The 19,207-nt window shown below is 41.9% G+C and overlaps 2 protein-coding genes across 2 annotated transcripts; both read left to right on the top strand.

Annotated features, from left to right (window-relative positions):
* Positions 1 to 3,623: 3,623 nt before the first annotated feature.
* Positions 3,624 to 18,267, top strand: Cdo1 (cysteine dioxygenase type 1). The gene is made up of 5 exons (NM_052809.2): positions 3,624 to 3,982; positions 8,167 to 8,244; positions 10,799 to 10,953; positions 15,955 to 16,124; positions 17,573 to 18,267. The coding sequence occupies exons 1-5, from the start codon at positions 3,813 to 3,815 to the stop codon at positions 17,600 to 17,602; spliced, it is 603 nt and encodes a 200-aa protein (NP_434696.1). The 5' UTR covers positions 3,624 to 3,812; the 3' UTR covers positions 17,603 to 18,267.
* On the top strand, positions 10,960 to 14,019 carry LOC102547034 (40S ribosomal protein S23-like). Its single transcript, XM_039097345.2, has one exon. It carries the CDS (start codon positions 13,101 to 13,103, stop codon positions 13,473 to 13,475), a length of 375 nt encoding a protein of 124 aa, XP_038953273.1. The 5' UTR covers positions 10,960 to 13,100; the 3' UTR covers positions 13,476 to 14,019.
* Positions 18,268 to 19,207: the final 940 nt, after the last annotated feature.

The raw sequence follows: 19,207 nt of genomic DNA, 5'->3' as shown, positions 1-19,207 counted from the left end.
AAATCCTGAAATGAAGTGTTTAACTTTGATCCATGACGCTTGCAATGGGTTAAGCAGGTTTTTTTGTTTGTTTGTTTGTTTGAATTTAAGTCTTTAAGAATTTGAAGGGTTTGGGGGTTTTTTGCCCCCCTCCCCCCCATTTTGGAAATAATGGAAAGTGAAAAATATACCAGCTTTATTTGTTTTCTTAGTTTTAGTGCATGAAAGATCAAACAGGAAAGGCTATGAGGAGAAATAGTAGAATTTAACTCCCATAGTTCATGAGAACCATGGAACCATAGGAAATGAACGTAAGTCCTAACTCTGCTTACTTCTAGTCTCCAGGAAACACTGTTGAATTGGAAATGGATCTTCCTGTTACAGGGCTGTCTGGTAACATGCCAGTCTGCATCCCTGACTCTCCCATGTGTTTTCAGGTGCCGCACCTGGATTCCCACTGCACACCCTTCCTCCTCTCTCCAGGTCCAGACTTTGCTCCCAGTCCAGCCCATCTGTCTGCAGTTCTGACAGCTTTACCTTCAGAACCTGTTAGCGTTCACCTGTTCTTGTCTGCATCGCCCAGTCCCTGCCGAGCCCATTGGATGTGCAGCCTGCCCCTCCTCTACAGTCTGCCTGTCACATCCAGTCACATTCACATCATAACCATCGCAAGGATTTCTGCACATAATGTTTTCTCCACTTGGAAGTATCTCCAAGACAGATGTACCTGACATCTTTGGTCCCTTCCTGCTCAATCATCTTTTAAGGAAGCCTTCCCCTGAGCACCCTTTAAATTGGAAATTCCTCACTACCCAGCTTCCCCTGCTGTATATGCCTCCATTGTATAAATATACTGCCAGTATCTATCTGTCTCCATGTGAGGCTATGCCTCAACTCCTCCCTCAGATTGTAAACCATCTGAGAGCAGTGCCTTAAAACCAAATTTGGATTGTGTGAGCAGTGGTTGGCTCAGAGTGCATGCTGTTTGAAATGTTTTCCATTCGTGGGCAAACATTATTTCCAGAACTCTAGTACTTGTAGCTCCTCTGAGTGCTGTCTTCATGCCAGTATCTTAAAAAGCCACAATTGTTGGGCTGGAGAGATGGCTCAGCGGTTAAGAGCACCCTACTGCTCTTCCAGAGGTTATGAGTTCAATTCCCAGCAACCACATGGTGGCTCACAACCATCTGTAAAGAGATCCGATGCCCTCTTCTGGTGTATCTGAAGACAGCTACAGTGTGTACTTATATATAATAAATAAATAAATCTTTAAAAAAAAAAAAAAAAGCCACAATTGTTGCCCTTACCAAATCAGCTTAGAACTACCTGGATCTTGACATTTGTTTCTATGTGCACATATGTGGCAAGATGGCCCATGACTGTTGATAGTCATATCTTGTAGGAAGCTTATGCCTTAAGTGTATCGAGTTCCCAGTCAGCCTGGGCCGCATAGACGTAATCTCAAGAGTGAGTAGGGCCTAATCAAAAAGAGTTCACTTAGAAAAAGCAGAAGGAACAGTTGAAGTCACAGAAGACACGGTAAGAACAGGATTGGCTGATGGATACATTTGGGGTTTTGTTTAAACTTTGATTTAGTGTGTATATGCCAGAGCACACATGTGGTGAAAGAACAACTTTGTAGAGTCCATTCTTAGATCTCCAGGCCAGCATGATCAGCACCAGACCAGCTAAGTTTTTTCACCATCCCTCCAAGGTATTTTATTTGTAACAAAGTAAGTGAAAGGGGATTTTTTTTATTAGATTGTTTGTTTGTTTGTTTGTTTGTTTGTTTGTTTGTTTGTTTTTCCTAGTCCTGGTTCCTACTGGAATTGGTTTGTAAGGAGCTCTGAAGCCTGGCATGGAGGCACCTTTAATCCCAGCTCTTGGGAGGCAGAAATGAATACATATGACTTCAAGGCCAGCCTGATGTACATAGAGAGCCACACATCTCAAAACAAGAAAGGGCTCTGAAGAATGGCTCAGAGTCAGGCACTGCTGAAGCACCTCTAGAATTTGAACATAATGCTCAGAGGAGCTGATGAAATACTGCATTTGAGGGGCCAGCAGGATTTAAGAGGATGTGCTTGCTGGTCATATAAAATCAGATGTGGGAGCGTGTAAACAGGCAGTAAATGGATGTAGGTAAAGGAGAATAATGTGTATGACTGGAAAGAGCTTTGAAAATGAGAGGAAGTTCTAAAAATGGAGAGTAGAATGTAAAGATAACATTTTAGACTAATAGTCCAAATAGCAAGTAAAATGGGCTCAAAGACATTGGCAAGAGTAAGTTTTGAGTGACAAATTAAAACTACATGTTTACTTGATCCCCGATACTTTACTAACCACCTTCCAGAACACTCCACAAAGGTGTTTGGTATGTGTTTTGTTTGCTTTGGTTTTTCTTTTTGTTTGTTTGTTTGTTCTGTTGTTAGCTTGTTAGGGCTGTGAGACATGGCCCAGCCTGTCCACAAACAGCCATTGGGCCTCCTCCCAAGTGCCATGGTTTTCCTTAATGACATATAAGGTATGATAACATTAAGCAGAGGTGTTCCAAAGTAAAACCATGCAACCCAAATAAATGTCATGTTATATGTCTGAAGTAATGGGGGCAGGGGGTATAGAAGTCTACACCTTTAATAACCCAAATCATTATTTATAATGGGATGAAGGAACTTTGAGTTGTGTCAGGGTTTTATTTTTCATCCATACGTAATCTGTGCTGTTTCCAGAGCATGCTAAGTGCCAGGATATAGAACTGTTTTCTATGTGTATGTTCCTTGAATTGAAGTCATATAATTAGAATCTTCTAAATGACTGCACAGTGGCAAACACTAACACCACCCAAGTCCAGCTGCACCAAAATGCCTATTCTCACCTCTCTTAGCACCTTCAGCTCATTACAGAGGATATATTTTACCAAGCAGTGTTTAAAAGCAAAGCACCTGGAATGTGTTCTTACTAGAAACTCAAGTATTCTTTGTTAAAATTAATTCAATACACTACTGTACAATTTAAATTGAAGAAGAAGAAGAGAAAAAGGAAGAAAGAAACACCCTCGGAAGGCAGAAGCGGGCGGATCTCTTGAGTTTAAGGCCTGCCTGGTCTATACTATCAGCCAGCCAGCCAGCCAGAGCTACAAAGTGACTTTCAAAGATTAATTTTCTACAAGCCTGGGGCACATATGTGGACCATTTAGGGTCACAGAACAGTCACTCTGGCCTGGGAATGGATCCCATTGTTGATTTTTCCCAAGCATCTTAGCTGCATTTGGAAGATGGGCTCCTTTTCCTCAGCATCACCCACAGAGATCTAAAACACACAGACTATTGAAAGCCAAGCCGGGGAGGTGGGGTCGGAATGGGATGGGCGTCCAAAATCCGCCGCTAAGGAAGGGGGGAGAAATTGCCCGAGGCTCACCGCAAGTATGAGGCAAGGGCAACAGTGGGGCTTCTGAGGGTTGGCGCGTACACACAGTGCTGTGCCAGGGCCCTCCCTCTGGCTCTCTCCACCTCTGGCCCCTTTCTCGGGTCTCTCCCCGCCTCACTCCACCCCCTTAAGGCGGTTGGTACGTTCTAGATGGCTCCAAGAGCTTAAAAAGGGCCCGGGAGGGCGGATTCCTCAGATTTGGTCTTGACTGATCAGTCGAGGGTTTAGGCTGGTCTCCGGTGACCTCCTAGTCCTAAATCTTGATACCCTTGCAAGAGCTTTGAGCGTGTGGGGTCCCGGGCGTTCGGGGTCCCGGGTGTGTGCGGTTTGTATAGCCTGAAGCCGGGGTCCTCCGCGCTCGCGTCCTCCGCAGCTGGACTGAAGAGACGCGTCCCAGCCCTGCGGGGATGGAACGGACCGAGCTGCTGAAGCCCCGGACCCTGGCCGACCTCATCCGAATCTTGCATGAGCTCTTCGCCGGGGACGAAGTCAATGTGGAGGAGGTGCAGGCTGTGCTGGAAGCCTACGAGAGCAATCCTGCCGAGTGGGCTTTGTATGCCAAATTCGATCAATACAGGTGAGCGTGCTCGGGCTAGGTCCCCTCCGTTGAAAACAAGCCCCCATCCGACTCCCTCACAGCTCTCAGGTTTTTAGCTCTCTGTCTCTCGCGAAACCCCGCCACCGCGGCCCCCACCTGACACAGAGACACCCTACCTCGGCAGCCGCCGCTGGCACTGCATTAAGGGGACCCCTTCACCACCTGGCACGTTAGAGCTCCGGCGGGGCAGCCTCCTGGAACATACTGCAGAAGGTCAGAGGACTCTCCAGGAGATCACCTACCAAACATTCAGAAAAGGGTAGTGGTGAGAGACACAACCCTAAGTCAGTCCTTCACCATCAACCCTGGAATGCTTTAATATAAAACAGCGCTCGGGTTTTGCCAGCTGTTCCTACCCAGTTCTTCCAAGGCACTTTCACCGCCCCAATGGGGTTGATTCAACCGCTGTCAGGTTTTGCAAAATGGGCACACCCTGGCTTTTGCAGCCCCCAAGCCTTTGGCCCTCTCATGCCCTTGTTTTCCGGAATCCGGAAGGGAAAACTAAAGACCGACTGCTACTATCTGGACTTGCTTGAATGAGCTGTTTGGTAGACTGGGACCTTTGAAGCCTTGACTTGGGGATTAAGTCAGAATGAAGAATAAATGTCAGCCCTCTGGGGCCAGAGGAAAATGTAGTCACCTGGAGGTCGAGAGGTTGTGTGTGGAAGAAAGAGCAAGCTCAGTGCTTGTGCTTGATAGGCAGACTAGCAGGAGGAAACTGGCTGAAATGACAGATGGAGCTTTTCCTTGAAAATCGTCTCTCCTTAACACGTAACATATACAATGCAGTTTTGTCAGAAAGGACCATGTCAACTGTATTTTGGGACTTGTGAGTAGTAAAAACTAAGGACAAATAAGGGGGTGTTTGGGAAGTAAGCTTAAGCAATTTCCTTTGATTCTGGTCACTCAGTGCCAGACTGAGTCCTGCAAGGGTACACCTGACGTGTCTAGCTCTTAAATGCTGGCAGATAATGGCCAGTTTGTGGGCCGAGTGCTCCTCCAGTCATATGCACAGTGAGAGACAAGAGCTGTTCTTCTCTCAAGTTTACCGGCAAAGAAAGACCAGCCTTGAAAAGCGTTCCGAACTCTATACAAGGTCTCTTTCCCCTTACTGTTTAGGAGCCTACACTGAACCAGGACCGCCTGAAAAACTTTTACATAGCTCCTTGTATAAAATAAAAATATTTACTGGAAGTCAACCATAATTTTTTCAAAATTGGCACACATGTAATTTTATCATTTATTAAACATTAAAGCAAATATGTACACTAACTAGAAGGATTGCTTATTTTACTTTTCCATAAAGAAACCTTGCCAAATACTTGTTATTTTGATTTTACTTCTGAATGAGAGGTTATTAAATACAAAAAAAATAGAGGCCCAGCATGATGCTTACACTTGGGAGGTGGAGGCAGGCAAGAGGGGTAAACCTCAGCTCACAGCCTGAATCGAGTGAAAACTTCAGCGAGATGCCCTTTGATTTTCACACCAGCACCACAGCACACGTATGCCCACACACACATGATACACACATTAATGATTTTTTAAAGAGACTGCTATGGAGCCTTGATGACACAGGACAGTGCTGCCAGACACATTCCATTTTATTTGGAATTAATTTTTGGCTGTACATTCAGAAGTCTTATACCATGTCCTTTTTCTCTGTTTCCACAAATGCACAAGCTAGGAAGCCTGGATTCTGAACCACTAAGCAACTTCCTCTAGACCAGCAGTTCTCAACCTGGGGGTCACTACCCCTTTTGGTGCTTGTGGTTGAACAACCCTTTTGCTGGGGTCGCCTAAGACCATCAGAAAACACAGATGTTTACTCATAACAGTAGCAAAATTAGATTCATGAAATAGCAACAAAAATACAGCATGAGGAAACATTACAGCGTCACAGCACGAGGAAGGTTGAAAGCCCCCTGCTCTAGACCTATGACAAGTTCTTTTATTGTAGTAGCATATCTGCCTAGATATCACATTGTTCAAGAGAAATTAACCAGCTATGCTGTATGCAGCTCCTGCTCTCACCAACAATGGCGTTGACAGGAACTTCTTGTTTGACCCAAGGCCCTAGTGTCTAGGATTCCCATTTGGGGACTGGGAACATCAGACTGAGTTTGCTGGACAAGTGCTGCATTGTACTGGAACCTTGTTTACTGTGATGTAAAGGCTGTGTGTACAACCTCTTCTTAGATCGTAAGGAGCTAGAATATATGGGAGACATAGCTAAAAAGAAAATAATACTCTGGACAATGGTGGTGCACACCTTGACTCCCAGCACTTGGGAGGCAGAGGTAGGCAGATCTCTGTGAGTTTAAGGCTAGCCTGGTCTTCAGAAAGAGTTCCAGGATGGCCAAGGCTGTGTGAAGAAACCCCAGCTTGAAAAACCAATAATAATAATTAATATTGTAGTACTCAGCAACTCTCTGGAGACTCATATCCTGCAAGTACCTGGCCCATGGCTTGGGGGATGGTAGGAAGGACAAGACTGAAGGAAAGCATCCGGAGGGCAGGAGGTAACAGATGACTAAGTGAACAAACAACCCTTTCCTTACCCTCAGAAGCAGCAGTCTAGAATAAATGTCACAGCCAGCCCGCTTTGTTGATTAGATGCTAACAACAGAACCATTTGGACCCAATTCCAAAATGAGAGTTCAAGTATCCTGAAGATAATTGTTTTGGTTTGGATTTTTTTCCCCCTGCCAATTAGAATAGTAAAAGGTTTAGTATCCTGTCCTAATGTAGCCTTTGTTCTGGTCTTACTTCAGCCTCCTCGGCCTATTTGTGCAGAACTTTTCCTTGTGAGTGCTTTTGAATGTGTTTGTGTCAGCGCCTTAGTAGTAAAACTGGGCAGAATTCTAGAACAGTCCTTTAATGAAACCTCAGTCCTCAAAGCCTACTAGAAGTGGGGAAAATGCCCCAAACACTGGCAACATTCTTTCCTAGAGTAGTTGTGGGCTTTCCCAATACCTTCCCCAGAACGCTACTTTTTATTAGTTTGGACTGATAAGCATGGAGAAACATGAAATTTGCATTATCTCTCTCCTCTTATCTATGAATACCGGTAGTAAAGACTGAGCGGCTACCTCAGGAAAGTGGGTGATTCTAAATACATAAAGTTCTTGTCAGTCTTCCTGGTCGTGGGAGAGGGAAAGCCAGGGGAGGGGGGGGGGCGTGACATAAAATGCAGAGAAGTCAAAACTCAGCTCTTGAAGACAGTTTTCATTTCTTTGGGTCTTTAAATTCAAAAACTGTTTTATCAAGGTAGAACACTGGGGCTGGGGTTCATGATCCAGGCTAGGCAGGTGTTCCGCTTTGAAAGCATGAGAGCAAGTGGACCTTTGAATGGCGTCTTCCATTTCCAGGAAATGCGTCTAGAGGCTAACTACCGCTTTTCAAATTAATGCCTTCCTTGTTTCAAAAATAAAAAACAAAAAATTGCATATTGAAGTACCTCAAAATTTGTTGGTGTCTAAGGGAGCAAAACTGAACTATAGATTTAATTCCGGAATATTCATTAAAATTAAATCAGTGTGAACCGCTGTAAGTGAGAGAAAATGGATTTGCTTATATGAAATTTTATGGCTGTGCGATCTATTCTCTCCTGGATAGTTTTTAAAAAGGTGAAAAATTGGTTCGTTTGGTTTGGAGTTTATTTTGTTGTTGTTGTTGCTGGGGTTTTTTGTTTCTGTTTTGTTTTGCATTTCCCTGAGAGGAGGGAAGGGAGACTTCGGTCTGAATGTAATATAGGAGTGAAAAATTAATTAATTAGTTAATTAAAAATAGTTTAAAAATAATTTCAATCAAATTGATTACTTAATAAATATTTTTTAAAAAGACCCTAAGACTTGTTGAACTTCTACATTTGAATGAAAGATTATTAAACGGGAAATGAGAGGTAAGACTGGGCACAATAGGGGTGCTTGGAATTCCAGCACTTATGGGACAGGCAGGAGGACCAGGAGGTTAAAGTCATCAGCTACACTGGGAGGTCACAGCCTGGGTTACAAGAGAGCCCTGTTTATAATAATAATAATAATAATAATAATAATAATAATAATAATAATAATAATAATAAATGATACTTTGTAATACTTATTTTTCCTAGTTCTTACCCCAGCAGTCAGATTCAAACTGGAATATGTTTGCTTTTTTAGGTATACTCGAAACCTTGTGGATCAAGGAAATGGGAAGTTTAATCTGATGATTCTGTGCTGGGGTGAAGGGCATGGCAGGTAATGCAACAATTCCCCCCTTCCACACTTCCTTTGGAGATTCCTCCTACTCTCAAGTACTGTCCTTAGATAAATCTGTTTAGACAGGCATGGTGGCACATACCTTTAATCCTAGCATAAGAGGCAGAGGCAGATGAATGTCTGTGAGTTTGGGGTAGCTATAAAAAGCCTTATTTATGTCACTACCATGAAGTCACATTTTGGTGTGTACTCTATGAAGTGAATATGTGATTGTGATACAAGGTTATACACACTCTTATTTTGCATATTTTCTAACTTCTCCAACTGTTAACTGCTTTTATAATGTGTTTTTAAATGGTTACCTGATAATCTCAAGGTTCAGTTAGTCTAAGTTATGGTATATACAGTGAGTTCTAGGACAGCAAGGGCTATGTACCGAGACTCTGTCTCAAAAGTAAATAAATAAATATTTAAAAATAAATCTATGTCTTGCATTGCTAGGAATCAAATGTCTCTGTATACTAAGTGAGCACTCTGCCTTCTAATGCTCAGCTGCACCCCAGCCCCATGCAAGGTATTTCTTATAGTGTCTGGCCCAACATCTGAACAGTCAGTAGTGCTGGGCTAATCACCAACTTTAAAAAGATGAGCCATTCACGTTTTAGAACTCTTTCCTTACGTTTTCCCCTAATCTCAGCATGGAGTGGGGATGGAAGCTGGGGTTTCAGGCATGCGCTATGTACATTAAAACCAGACCCCCAAGGCCAGCAAGATGGCTCAGTGGGTAAACGTGTTTGCTACCAAGAATAATGAGTCTGTTCAGAATCCACACAAGTTGAAGGAGAGAACCAACTTTCACAAGAGAAAGAACACACACACACACACACACACACACACACACACTCAAACACATACACACTAAATAAATAAATGTAAAAAATAAAAACAGAAACAAGCCCCTTTCCCAAACAAGTAACATTTCAAAGGAAGAAAATGCTCACCTTAATTTAACTTCTCTGTCTACTATGGAGTTAAAGGGTTTTAGGAACGGTGTTTAACCCTGACCTTTGTAGTGTGAGGTGTGTCAACAACTGTGGGACCAAAGACCAAACCGGCAAGATTTAGAGGTAGAAAAACATGTCAGAAATTCAGAAAAAGGCTTTCTACTTCTAGTTAACTGTTTAACTTCTTTACCAAGAAGGGAATTTAAACTAACACAAAAGCACTGACATTCACTTCCTTGTCTTTAGCTTGTACATTTGTCAGCCTGTTACCAACAGTAATTTTTAAACGGGACTTGATCAGGTTTTATTCAAAAAGTAACCCAGATCCATTTTTGATGAGAGAAGAAAAAATGCAAAATTACAAGGCTTTAGGGTGTTAGATCTAAAGGGAGCAGATGCTGACGTGAACACTTGGTGAAATGGTACCCCACAGCAGTCATTCATTCAATAATCTTTAAAAACAGATTAGCAAGGCTGGGGTTAGACCATAAGGACTCAGGAAACAGTTCTTCTTATGGTATATTTACACATCAGCAGAATTCAAAATGATGTCAATCCTAAAACATTGTATACATGTATGTATTTTAACATCCTTGCAGCTGTTAGGACTTCATATTCCTAAATAATGTTTGCCCTAAGATCACATGAGCAAATTCCTTTTTACTTAATAGACAGTTTGCTTTCTCCCACCGGTACAGAGGTCACCACAGGTAGGTTACTCCAACTCTGTAAAATGTTAATACGAAGAACACCTCATGGCATCATTTCAGGATAAGTACGTATATGCCCACACATACATTCTCCCTCACACACAACGAAGAAAGAACACCTATGGGGAAAACATGAAATATTCAATGATTCCAAGGTGGTCAATTGTTATAGATAAGTTACTTTGTTCTTCTAAAAATTTCTCTACTGAACCTTTCCCTAGGTGTGTATGTCTGTGTGTCTGTCTGTCTGTGTCTCCATGTGTCTCTGTGTGTGATGCCAGAGATAAATCCAAGACCTCACATACTATGAGAACAGCCTTCTGCTCCTAATATTCTTTCATCATCAAACTCTAGCTCAGCTTAAATGAGTTATTAAAAACTGTGTTTTTTTTCTGGGCATAGTGTCACACCTAAAATCCCAGCAAACCTGTAGTCCTGCCCTCTAATGCAGGAAGATCATGAATTATAGGCCAGTCCTAGCTACATAATGAAGCTGTGTCTCAAAGACAACTGTGAATGTGAATTAAAAAAATACCAAACTAAAAATGAACCAACAAAAAATTGTATTAGGGAAAAACAATAAAAGGAAAGGTTCCTGAGTTTGTGCTTTGTCACCATGTTACTGTGACAGCACTTTTGAAACATGAACTGCCCTTTAGTGGAAGTTTACATCAAAACTGTAAGTTACATACTTTGATATAGATGATGTGTTGTTATTGTGCCCAGAACAATAATGCTGAATTAGAAATTGATAGATTACCAACACAGCATCTGAAATGAATTAGGTCCAGAGATGATCTTGACATTGTATCCCTTTAAGCTCAATCAATGAGCTACTAGACCAACCACTGAGTTTATCTGTCATTTTTGCATATATAGCAGTATTCACGATCACACGGACTCCCACTGCTTTTTGAAGCTGCTGCAAGGAAATCTAAAGGAGACATTGTTTGACTGGCCTGACAAGAAATCCAACGAGATGATCAAGAAGTCTGAAAGAACTTTGAGGGAAAATCAGTGTGCCTACATTAATGGTAATATTCTATACTTTGTCTATGAGGGTATTAGAAAAACTGAATTCTAGCTATGCATGTTGATGGAAAATGGCCTAAATGCAATGGGTTCTAAGGCTTTAAAGCAGGATTGGGCTCATTCATTCAAAACATGTGCATAAAGATTACCGTTCACTGGAAAGTCATCTATCTGCCAAGCTTAGAACAGAGAAAGAGGGCTATGAGTTATGTAAAAGAGTTGTGTCTAATTAGGGAACATACATACAGTGCATTCATATTTGAAAACGCAACATGTTCTGGAAGTGATTAAGAGCATTAGCTAGTGCCTTAAAAAAAACTGCATACAGCATGCCCAAAAAGACTTTTCTCAAGGGAAATTTTGCAATATATATTGTTGGGCAGTGACTTAAAGATAGCTTACCAAGAATTTGTTCTTTCCCCTACATGACATCTGGAATAGCCCCAAATGCTTCCCAGGAGAGGTAGTGGATTTACTTCTATTTCTAAAGAGGATCATAACTTTCCAAAGATTCATGAAAGCATATGAGATTTATAATATTTATTCTCAGCCATATATGAGACTGCCAGTACATATGAAGATTAAATAACTTCTCTGGAGTCACTCGGGTTTTAAACTTGAATCCAAGCAGTTTGAGTCCAAACACATGCTTTTAATCAGGACACAGTCCTGCTTATATAAAATAAAATATTACAGTCCTTCTCTGGCAAGCACAATGCTTCCTTCATATATCTTAAGTCTAGAATTGGCCTTGCTACTTGGCTTAAACTCGTTAGATTATTAGTTTAGGAATGCAGATTGCTTACAGAGTCCGACTAGATGGTAAACATTTTCTCTTCTGTTCACATCACACAAAGCTGTGGTTTCCCCCGTAGACGTTTTCCTTTGTTTTCTCAAATACTTGAGGGACACAGCACCGTTATGAGAACAGACGTGTCACCTGTACCAAAGCCAAAGGCGTCTTAGAATAATCACTTTCAGTTGGAATCAGAGTCTTTGAGAATGTACATTGGATATGAGAAAGGGCTTTGTCCGGGTCTTCAGTGCAGAATACTGTGGCAGGCAATCATGTGAATGGAAGGAGGGAGCTGCTGATTTGGGATTAAGGCACTCTCATACAGGCAAAGGGGAGTAGGGGGAGGGCAGATGTGGGGTGGGGAGTTGGTGGAGGGGTAATCAGGAAATGGGATATCATTTGAGATGTAAATGAATGGAATGATTATTAAAAAAAAAAAAAAAGCTTAGGTAAGGACCTGATGCATACTTAAAGGACAGCAGTGTTACTAACCCAGTGAGGTTGTCCTGATTCTTTTTCTCTAGGTGTTCTGGTTTTTAATGTTAGTTTTTGCTAGTCAGTAAGATATGAGGTGAGCTATATTGAATATTTTTGTAGACTAATTACTCCTCAAATATATTAAAAGCTACAAGTTTCCAACCTCTGGTTTTTATAGATCAGGGGTGGGCATGGATATGACCAGTCCAGGGAAGGGTACAGTTCTTGCAGAGAATGGAACCTTGAGGAAATGGGGGAAGGGAGACTAGGAGGTGAGTCAAGTGGAAAGGAAGGAGGATGGGGTTGAGCAGTAGTTACGAGGAGACTATAAACAAAGTCAAGACATGGACAGGTGAGCTCTCCCCCACCAGCAGTACTGTAATTCAGAATGTCTTTACCCGTTTGGTAGCACCCTACAGCCTAGGGTGGAGGTGAGAGGTGAGTTGGAACAGAGGCCCAGGAGCCTGCTTCAAGTGGGAGAAGGTCAGCAGGACTTGACTGACTGACCTTAATAAAAGTCACCAAGAAAGTTGCGGTAACCGGGTGTACCAGGCACATGAAAATAAGAGACAGCATCTACAATGCTCAGAGTCGGAACAGGGAGGATCATGCATGAGCTCTGGACTCTTCTAAAGAATAAGTGACTAGATCTAGTTGTGCACCAACAGGTACTAGATCATCTTGGTTTTATTAGTACAAAGCGTTGGTATGCCATGTAATTCCAGTACTCAAAGGGCTGACACAGGAGGTGTTTTGCAAGTCTGAAGCAAGCCCGGGCTACATAATGATTTCAGTGTCACCCTAGGAGACACAGAGAAATCCTGTCTCAAAAAAAGGAACATTGAGCCTTTCTCTCAGGCCCGTGGCACTGGCAAGATGGGCAAGTGTCGTGGTCTCCATACTGCCTGGAAGCTCTGCAGTCACCGACGGGACCAGAAGTGGCATGCTAAACAGTACAAGAAAGCTCACTTGGGCACAGCCTTGAAGGCCAATCCGTTTGGGGGTGCCTCTCATACAAAGAGAATTGTGCTGGAAAAAGTAGGGGTTGAAGCCAAAAAGTCAAATTCTGCTATCAGAAAGTGTGTCAGAGTGCAGCTCATTAAGAACAGCAAGAAGATCACAGCACTCGGGCCCAGTGAGGGATGCTTGAACTTCAGTGAGGAAAATGATGAAGTTCTGGTTGCTGGATTTAGTGGGAAAGGCCCTACTGTGGGTGCTATTCCTGGAGTCTGCTTTAAGGTTGTTAGTTAGCCAATGTGTCTCCTTTGGCTCTGTACAAAGGCAAGAAGGAAAGACCAAGATCATAAAATTTGACAATGGAAACACAATAATAAATTTTCATATTCTAAAAAAAAAAAAGGAACATTGAACATAGCCTAGAGTGCATGTCTTTGATCTCAGCACTCCAGAGGTAGAGGCAGGTAGATCTCTGTCACTTTGAGGCCAGCCTGGTCTACAAAGTGAGTTCCATGACAGCAGGACCATGCCATGAAAAACTGTTTTAAGAGGGGAAAAGGGGATGGGGAGGAGGGGAAGAACATGGCTTGCTTGGATTTTTATCTTCCTGGAAATAGTTCTCTCAGACTGGCTATCTCTAGGCCAGGCTCACAGTCAAGCTACGAGGCCCCTTGATGTCATCCAAGCCTCCTCTTTACTTTTTCCTGTGGTGGAACTTATTTCCTGGACTCATACTTTGTTCATTCTTCCTTCACACCCTTGTTTGGTAAGTGTATCTTCTGATGTCTTTTCATGAAAGGAGGCATAGGAGGTCAATTCTTGAGACTAAAGACAACAACAACAAAACAACAAGCACCTTGTATTTGAACCTTACAATTTGACCGATGAGGTAGCTGGGTGTGGGTTGGGTCCTGTCAGTCATTGCCCCTCAGAAATTTGTATCTTTGCATTTCAGAGTATCCCACTCCTATTGAAAGTTCTTTGTCATTCTGACTCTTACCTCTCTCACTGAAAGACCTTCTGGAGGTATTTGAAATCTTAACATGTGTTGCCTTTATTCTGTCCCGAGTTGTTTCACTGTAATAAGGTCACCTAGGGACACCTCACTCCTCCAGGTGCTTGGTTACATTCAGTTTAGACAGTTGACTTGTGCCCATCAACAGAAGAAAAAAATCCTCACATTGTTGCTGTGAGTTCTGTCTCTGAAAGGCCTCTTGTTTGGATATTAAGCTTCCTGAACGTCTCCTTTGATCTTTTTCTCTTTCCTATTATTTTAATCTTTGTCCTTTGATTCTTTGAGCCTACCTCAACATTTTCTGTCAGCCTGTGTGTTCAGGTTTTGTTTTATTTGGCGATCCTCCTGCCTCTGCTCCTCAGCGTTTCCTACAGGTGTTCACTACAACACCCTGCCCTCTCTTTGTTTTGAGAAGTCTTTTTGAGGCCGGGAGTATAGCTCAGCTGGTGCTTCCCTAGTATGTGTACGCCAGACACTGGCTTGCATCCCTAGTCCCATGTAAACCATGGATCAGGAAAGGAGGATCAGAAGTTCAGAGTGACCATGGGCTGGATGAGACACTCCACGAATAAATAAATAACAACAAAAATCCTTTGACTTCCTGCTCCCTCTGGGTGTTTTGTCTCGGGGAGAATGCTAATAATAGACTTTTCCAGGTTCTCTCAGTATTCTGTTGCAACTTGCTTTTCCAGGTTGCTCAAGGCCACTCTCTGACTTCTGTACCAGGGGCTAACTCAGTTGTGTGCTCATGTGTAAAATCCAGGGACAAAAAGCTTTACTTGGTGGCCCTGAACACAAGATGGGACTTGTTGACAGGTTCCCTCTCTGAGGGTCAGGCAGAACCCTTTAATAGAGGTCCCAGAGGCAGCACGCTTCCATCTCTGCCTGGAGACAGAAATCCTGGATGCTGGTTTGCTATGTGGCCAATGGCTTCACTCACTTGCTTTTAACATGGCATCTACCAGCCCTGAGCCCTGCCGTTGGACTCCTTCTAGTTCTACATAGCAAATCTCCATAGCATGAGGGGAGGGAAATAGTGAAGTGGGGTTGGAGACCCTACTTCCTAAATAGCCTTTCAACCAATCCATTGTCCTTAGCCCAATCTTCACTCCTTTCCAGAAGAACCTGGTACTGCCCATTCCTGAGCTATTTGAGAAAGGGTTGGAGTTTTGTTGTTGTTTTTTTTGAGGTTTTTGTTTAGGTTTTGTTTTTGTTTGTGTTTGTTTGTTTGTTTTGTTTGGCTTTTTGACTTTTTCCCTGAGTCGTTTAGAATTTTGTTTTCTCTTTTATGACACTCTTTTGATTGATTGATTGATTGATTGATTGATTGATTGAAGATATATTATATATACAGCATTCTGCCTGTAGGCCAGAAGAGAGCATCAGATCCCATTACAGATGGTTGTGAGCTACCATGTGGTTTTTGGGAATTGAATTCAGGTCCCCTGGAAAAGCAGCCTGTGCTCTTAATCTCTGAGCCATCTGTCTAGCCTAACACTGTCTTTTTAGCTAAGTTCTTAGGAACGTTTTCTTTCTCACTGTATCTTATCTTGTTTTAGTCTGTGACTGTAATATGATATATTTTGCAGGAATCATGCCTGTGTGACACTTATTATACATGCCAGCAGTTCAAATCTAATGTGTATTCACTTCATATTCATCAACATCAATTAAAGATTGTGGGTGATTACAAACGTTTTTGCCTTCAGCTGCTATCTTGATCCCTTCGTTGTTTTCTGTCCTCTTTTGCCTCTAAAGATTCTATTGGCTTACATCGAGTAGAGAACGTCAGCCACACAGAGCCTGCTGTGAGCCTTCACTTGTACAGTCCACCTTTCGATACATGCCATGCCTTTGACCAACGAACAGGGCATAAAAACAAAGTCACCATGACATTCCACAGCAAATTTGGAATCAGAACTCCATTTGTAAGTACAGTTTCCTGGGTTCAAATGACTTAGAAGGAGCTAGAGAGATGGTTCAGAAGTTAAGAGCACTTGTTGATCTTCCAGAGGTCCCACATGGGGTCCACACCATCATTAACACCGTTTTCAGGAGGCTTGATGCCAGGGTCCACTTATGGTCTCTGTGGGCAGCCATGCACATTGTGCACATGTGTACATGCAAGCAAAACTTAAACTAAACCTAAAAAGTGTGACTTAGGAGTTGGAAATAATGTGTTGTGTGTGGGCTTTTATTGATCCAAGTGTTATTTAATGTGCTATAGAGAAGGCTCAGCAGGTAAAAGCTAATGGTACCCTTGCAGACAGAGGACCTGCATTCAGTTCCCAGATGCATATGCAAAAGCTCACAACTGCCTTTAACTCCAGCTCCAAGGAAATCTAATGCTCCTGGCCTCCTTGGGCACCTTTAGTCACATGCATAACCCACACACAGGAACACATGTACACATTATTTTAAAAATAAAAATAATAATAAAAATAATAAGCATTAATTAAATATCATAAGTCTAAGATATTCTTGGATGAGCTCACAGAATAAAAGTCCAGTCTCTCATAATTATTTCTTAAACCTTGAAGGTAATTTATTTTTTTAAATTAAATTAGATGCAAAGGCTTGTTTCTTGAGAAGCCTCAATATGTGTGTTCAATCCTAAGTAAAATGTTTTCTTCACTTGGGAAATTGGGATGAAGTCTTTATTTAGCCTGTTTCCCACTAATATGACAATATTTAGAGGACTAGTTTACTGGGACATCACTAAATTGCATTTGCTAAGACAGAAGACTATGTTTTGACTGGTACATGTGCCAGTTCATTGAGATGCAATGTCTTTAGACCACAAATATATTGGGCTATGCTACATTTCCCCCCCATAAGGCAACAGATATTACTGTGGTAGGATAATCTTCTGCCATTGATGAAATAAATTAGAACGGGCTTCATTTAGTCATGGATGAAGTACATAGAGACATGTCAAGAAATAGTACATGGAAATAGGCTGCTATAATCCTCAGGTATCTTGCTGACCTGTCTTGCCTTTGTCTTCCATATTCAGAACCCCAAAAGATGTTCTTATCACAAGAAGAAAGGCATTAGGCTACATTACCAAGGCTAGTTTTTCAAATTCTGCTTGGAAAACTAATCACTTAGAGCAGTGATTCTTAACATTCCTAATGCTGTGACCCTTTGTTGTGGTGACCCACAAACACACACACACACACACACACACACACACCATACAATTATTTTCATTGCTACTTCATAACTCATTTTGCTACTGTTATGAATTGTAATGTAATGGTCTATGGAGGGTGGGGTCTTGACCCCTGCATAAGCTGAGAACCGCTGACTTAGAACAAGCTTATATGCTCTATGCAAAAATTCTTACACAGCTTTCTCCTTTCCTTTCTTACAGACAACTTCAGGTTCACTGGAGAACAACTAAGACCTGCCAAGCCTTTCAAAGTTTTGCTTCTGGGTCGTTGGAATGTTTTACCTTGGATAAGAGAGGCCACCCATCATTTGCTGTCCAGTTATACATTTTAATAAGTCCATGCTCAGTGTGTATACTAAGGAAGCAAACCATCCCCTGAGCTATGCAGGAGAAAAATCCCACTAAAGAAAAAGTCACTTGATTTTTAATAGCCAAATCACCTTGCTCCCAGTTCTTCTGTCTTCTAACTCCATGGAAATTCTATTGGGAGTTCTCAGTGGGGTTTTTTTTCAACCTTAGGAAACACTTCTGGTCTCTGAACTCTAATAATCAATAAGTAAAAATGAAGAAACCACAAGCTATCACATGTCTGTTTTCATACCTGGAAGTCTAAGTGTGGAAATCTTTAATTTACTTTGTATGTTCTTAATGTTTGACAAGAATTTTTTTAAATCTTGGTTTTCAGTTTTTTCAACCCTGTTTGACAAATTCCTATGCTGTGGAGACTAGGGATGCAGATAGCAGTTTGGTGTTTGGTAGTGAACAGCAGTGGGGCCAGAAATGTGCATGTATCCAGACCTCCTGCAAATAAAAACTGAAACTCATGTGTAATGTGTGCCACCACCTTAAGCTGCCACCAAAATTGCCAAACGACTTTAATAAAACTGGATTTGAGAAGAAGTAGACATTGCCTTTTTTGATGCATATATTTAAAAAATTATATAAATGATAGTTTCTTCTATTTAGATAAATTACAGAAGCCATGTAAAAAATATATTTTGGTTTGGAGGATGTGTGTGTGTGTGTGTGTGTGTGTGTGTGTGTGTGTGTGTGCGCACGTGTGCGTGCGCGCGCGCATTGCAGGGATCCTTGCATGGTAAGCAAATACTTCACCACTGAGCTATCTTCCCAACCCAAAAGATGCTTCTGTTAAATAGGATTGTGAAGGCCAAGGAGCTACGTTCACAGCAACTTCAGTTTCACTAATTAACAAGAATACCAACACAAGGGCACTCTTGCCTGAAAATGTGTCCATGTGTTCTAATGGGGTTTGATATCTAACATTGGTTGTTTTTTTTTTTCGGAGCTGAGGACCGAACCCAGGGCCTTGCGCTTCCTAGGCAAGCGCTCTACCACCGAGCTAAATCCCCAACCCTGATATCTAACATTGAAACACTGAAAATGTTTTAGAAGGTAAATTTCTAACATCTTAAACCTTGAGGTTATCTGGCAACACCAGTTGGCATTTAATAGCTCAGCGAGGGTCTCCTGAAGAGGCGGCTATCTTGGAGTAGGCATTCTTCGGACTCAGAAAGTAAAACCTTCTCTGAAAATAGTTTCTAGACTATCACCCCAGAAGTATGTACATTAGCCTTCTCATCTTTGAGATGGATATTGATATTTATTGAATGTTTACCCCATAGTAAAGATTATTTGAAGGTACTTGGACATAACACAGTTATTCATTCTGGAAAGCAAGGCCTATTAGATGCTATTACTTTTATCCTATCTTTTTTTTTTTTTTTGGTTCTTTTTTTCGGAGCTGGGGACCGAACCCAGGGCCTTGTGCTTCCTAGGTAAGCGCTCTACCACTGAGCTAAATCCCCAGCCCCACTT

This window comes from Rattus norvegicus, chromosome 18 (assembly GCF_036323735.1).
Source record: "Rattus norvegicus strain BN/NHsdMcwi chromosome 18, GRCr8, whole genome shotgun sequence".
In the NCBI taxonomy this organism is placed as follows: Eukaryota; Metazoa; Chordata; class Mammalia; order Rodentia; family Muridae; genus Rattus; species Rattus norvegicus.
Note: the sequence above shows the minus strand (reverse complement) of the source record. Positions and strands in the feature narration are given on the sequence as shown.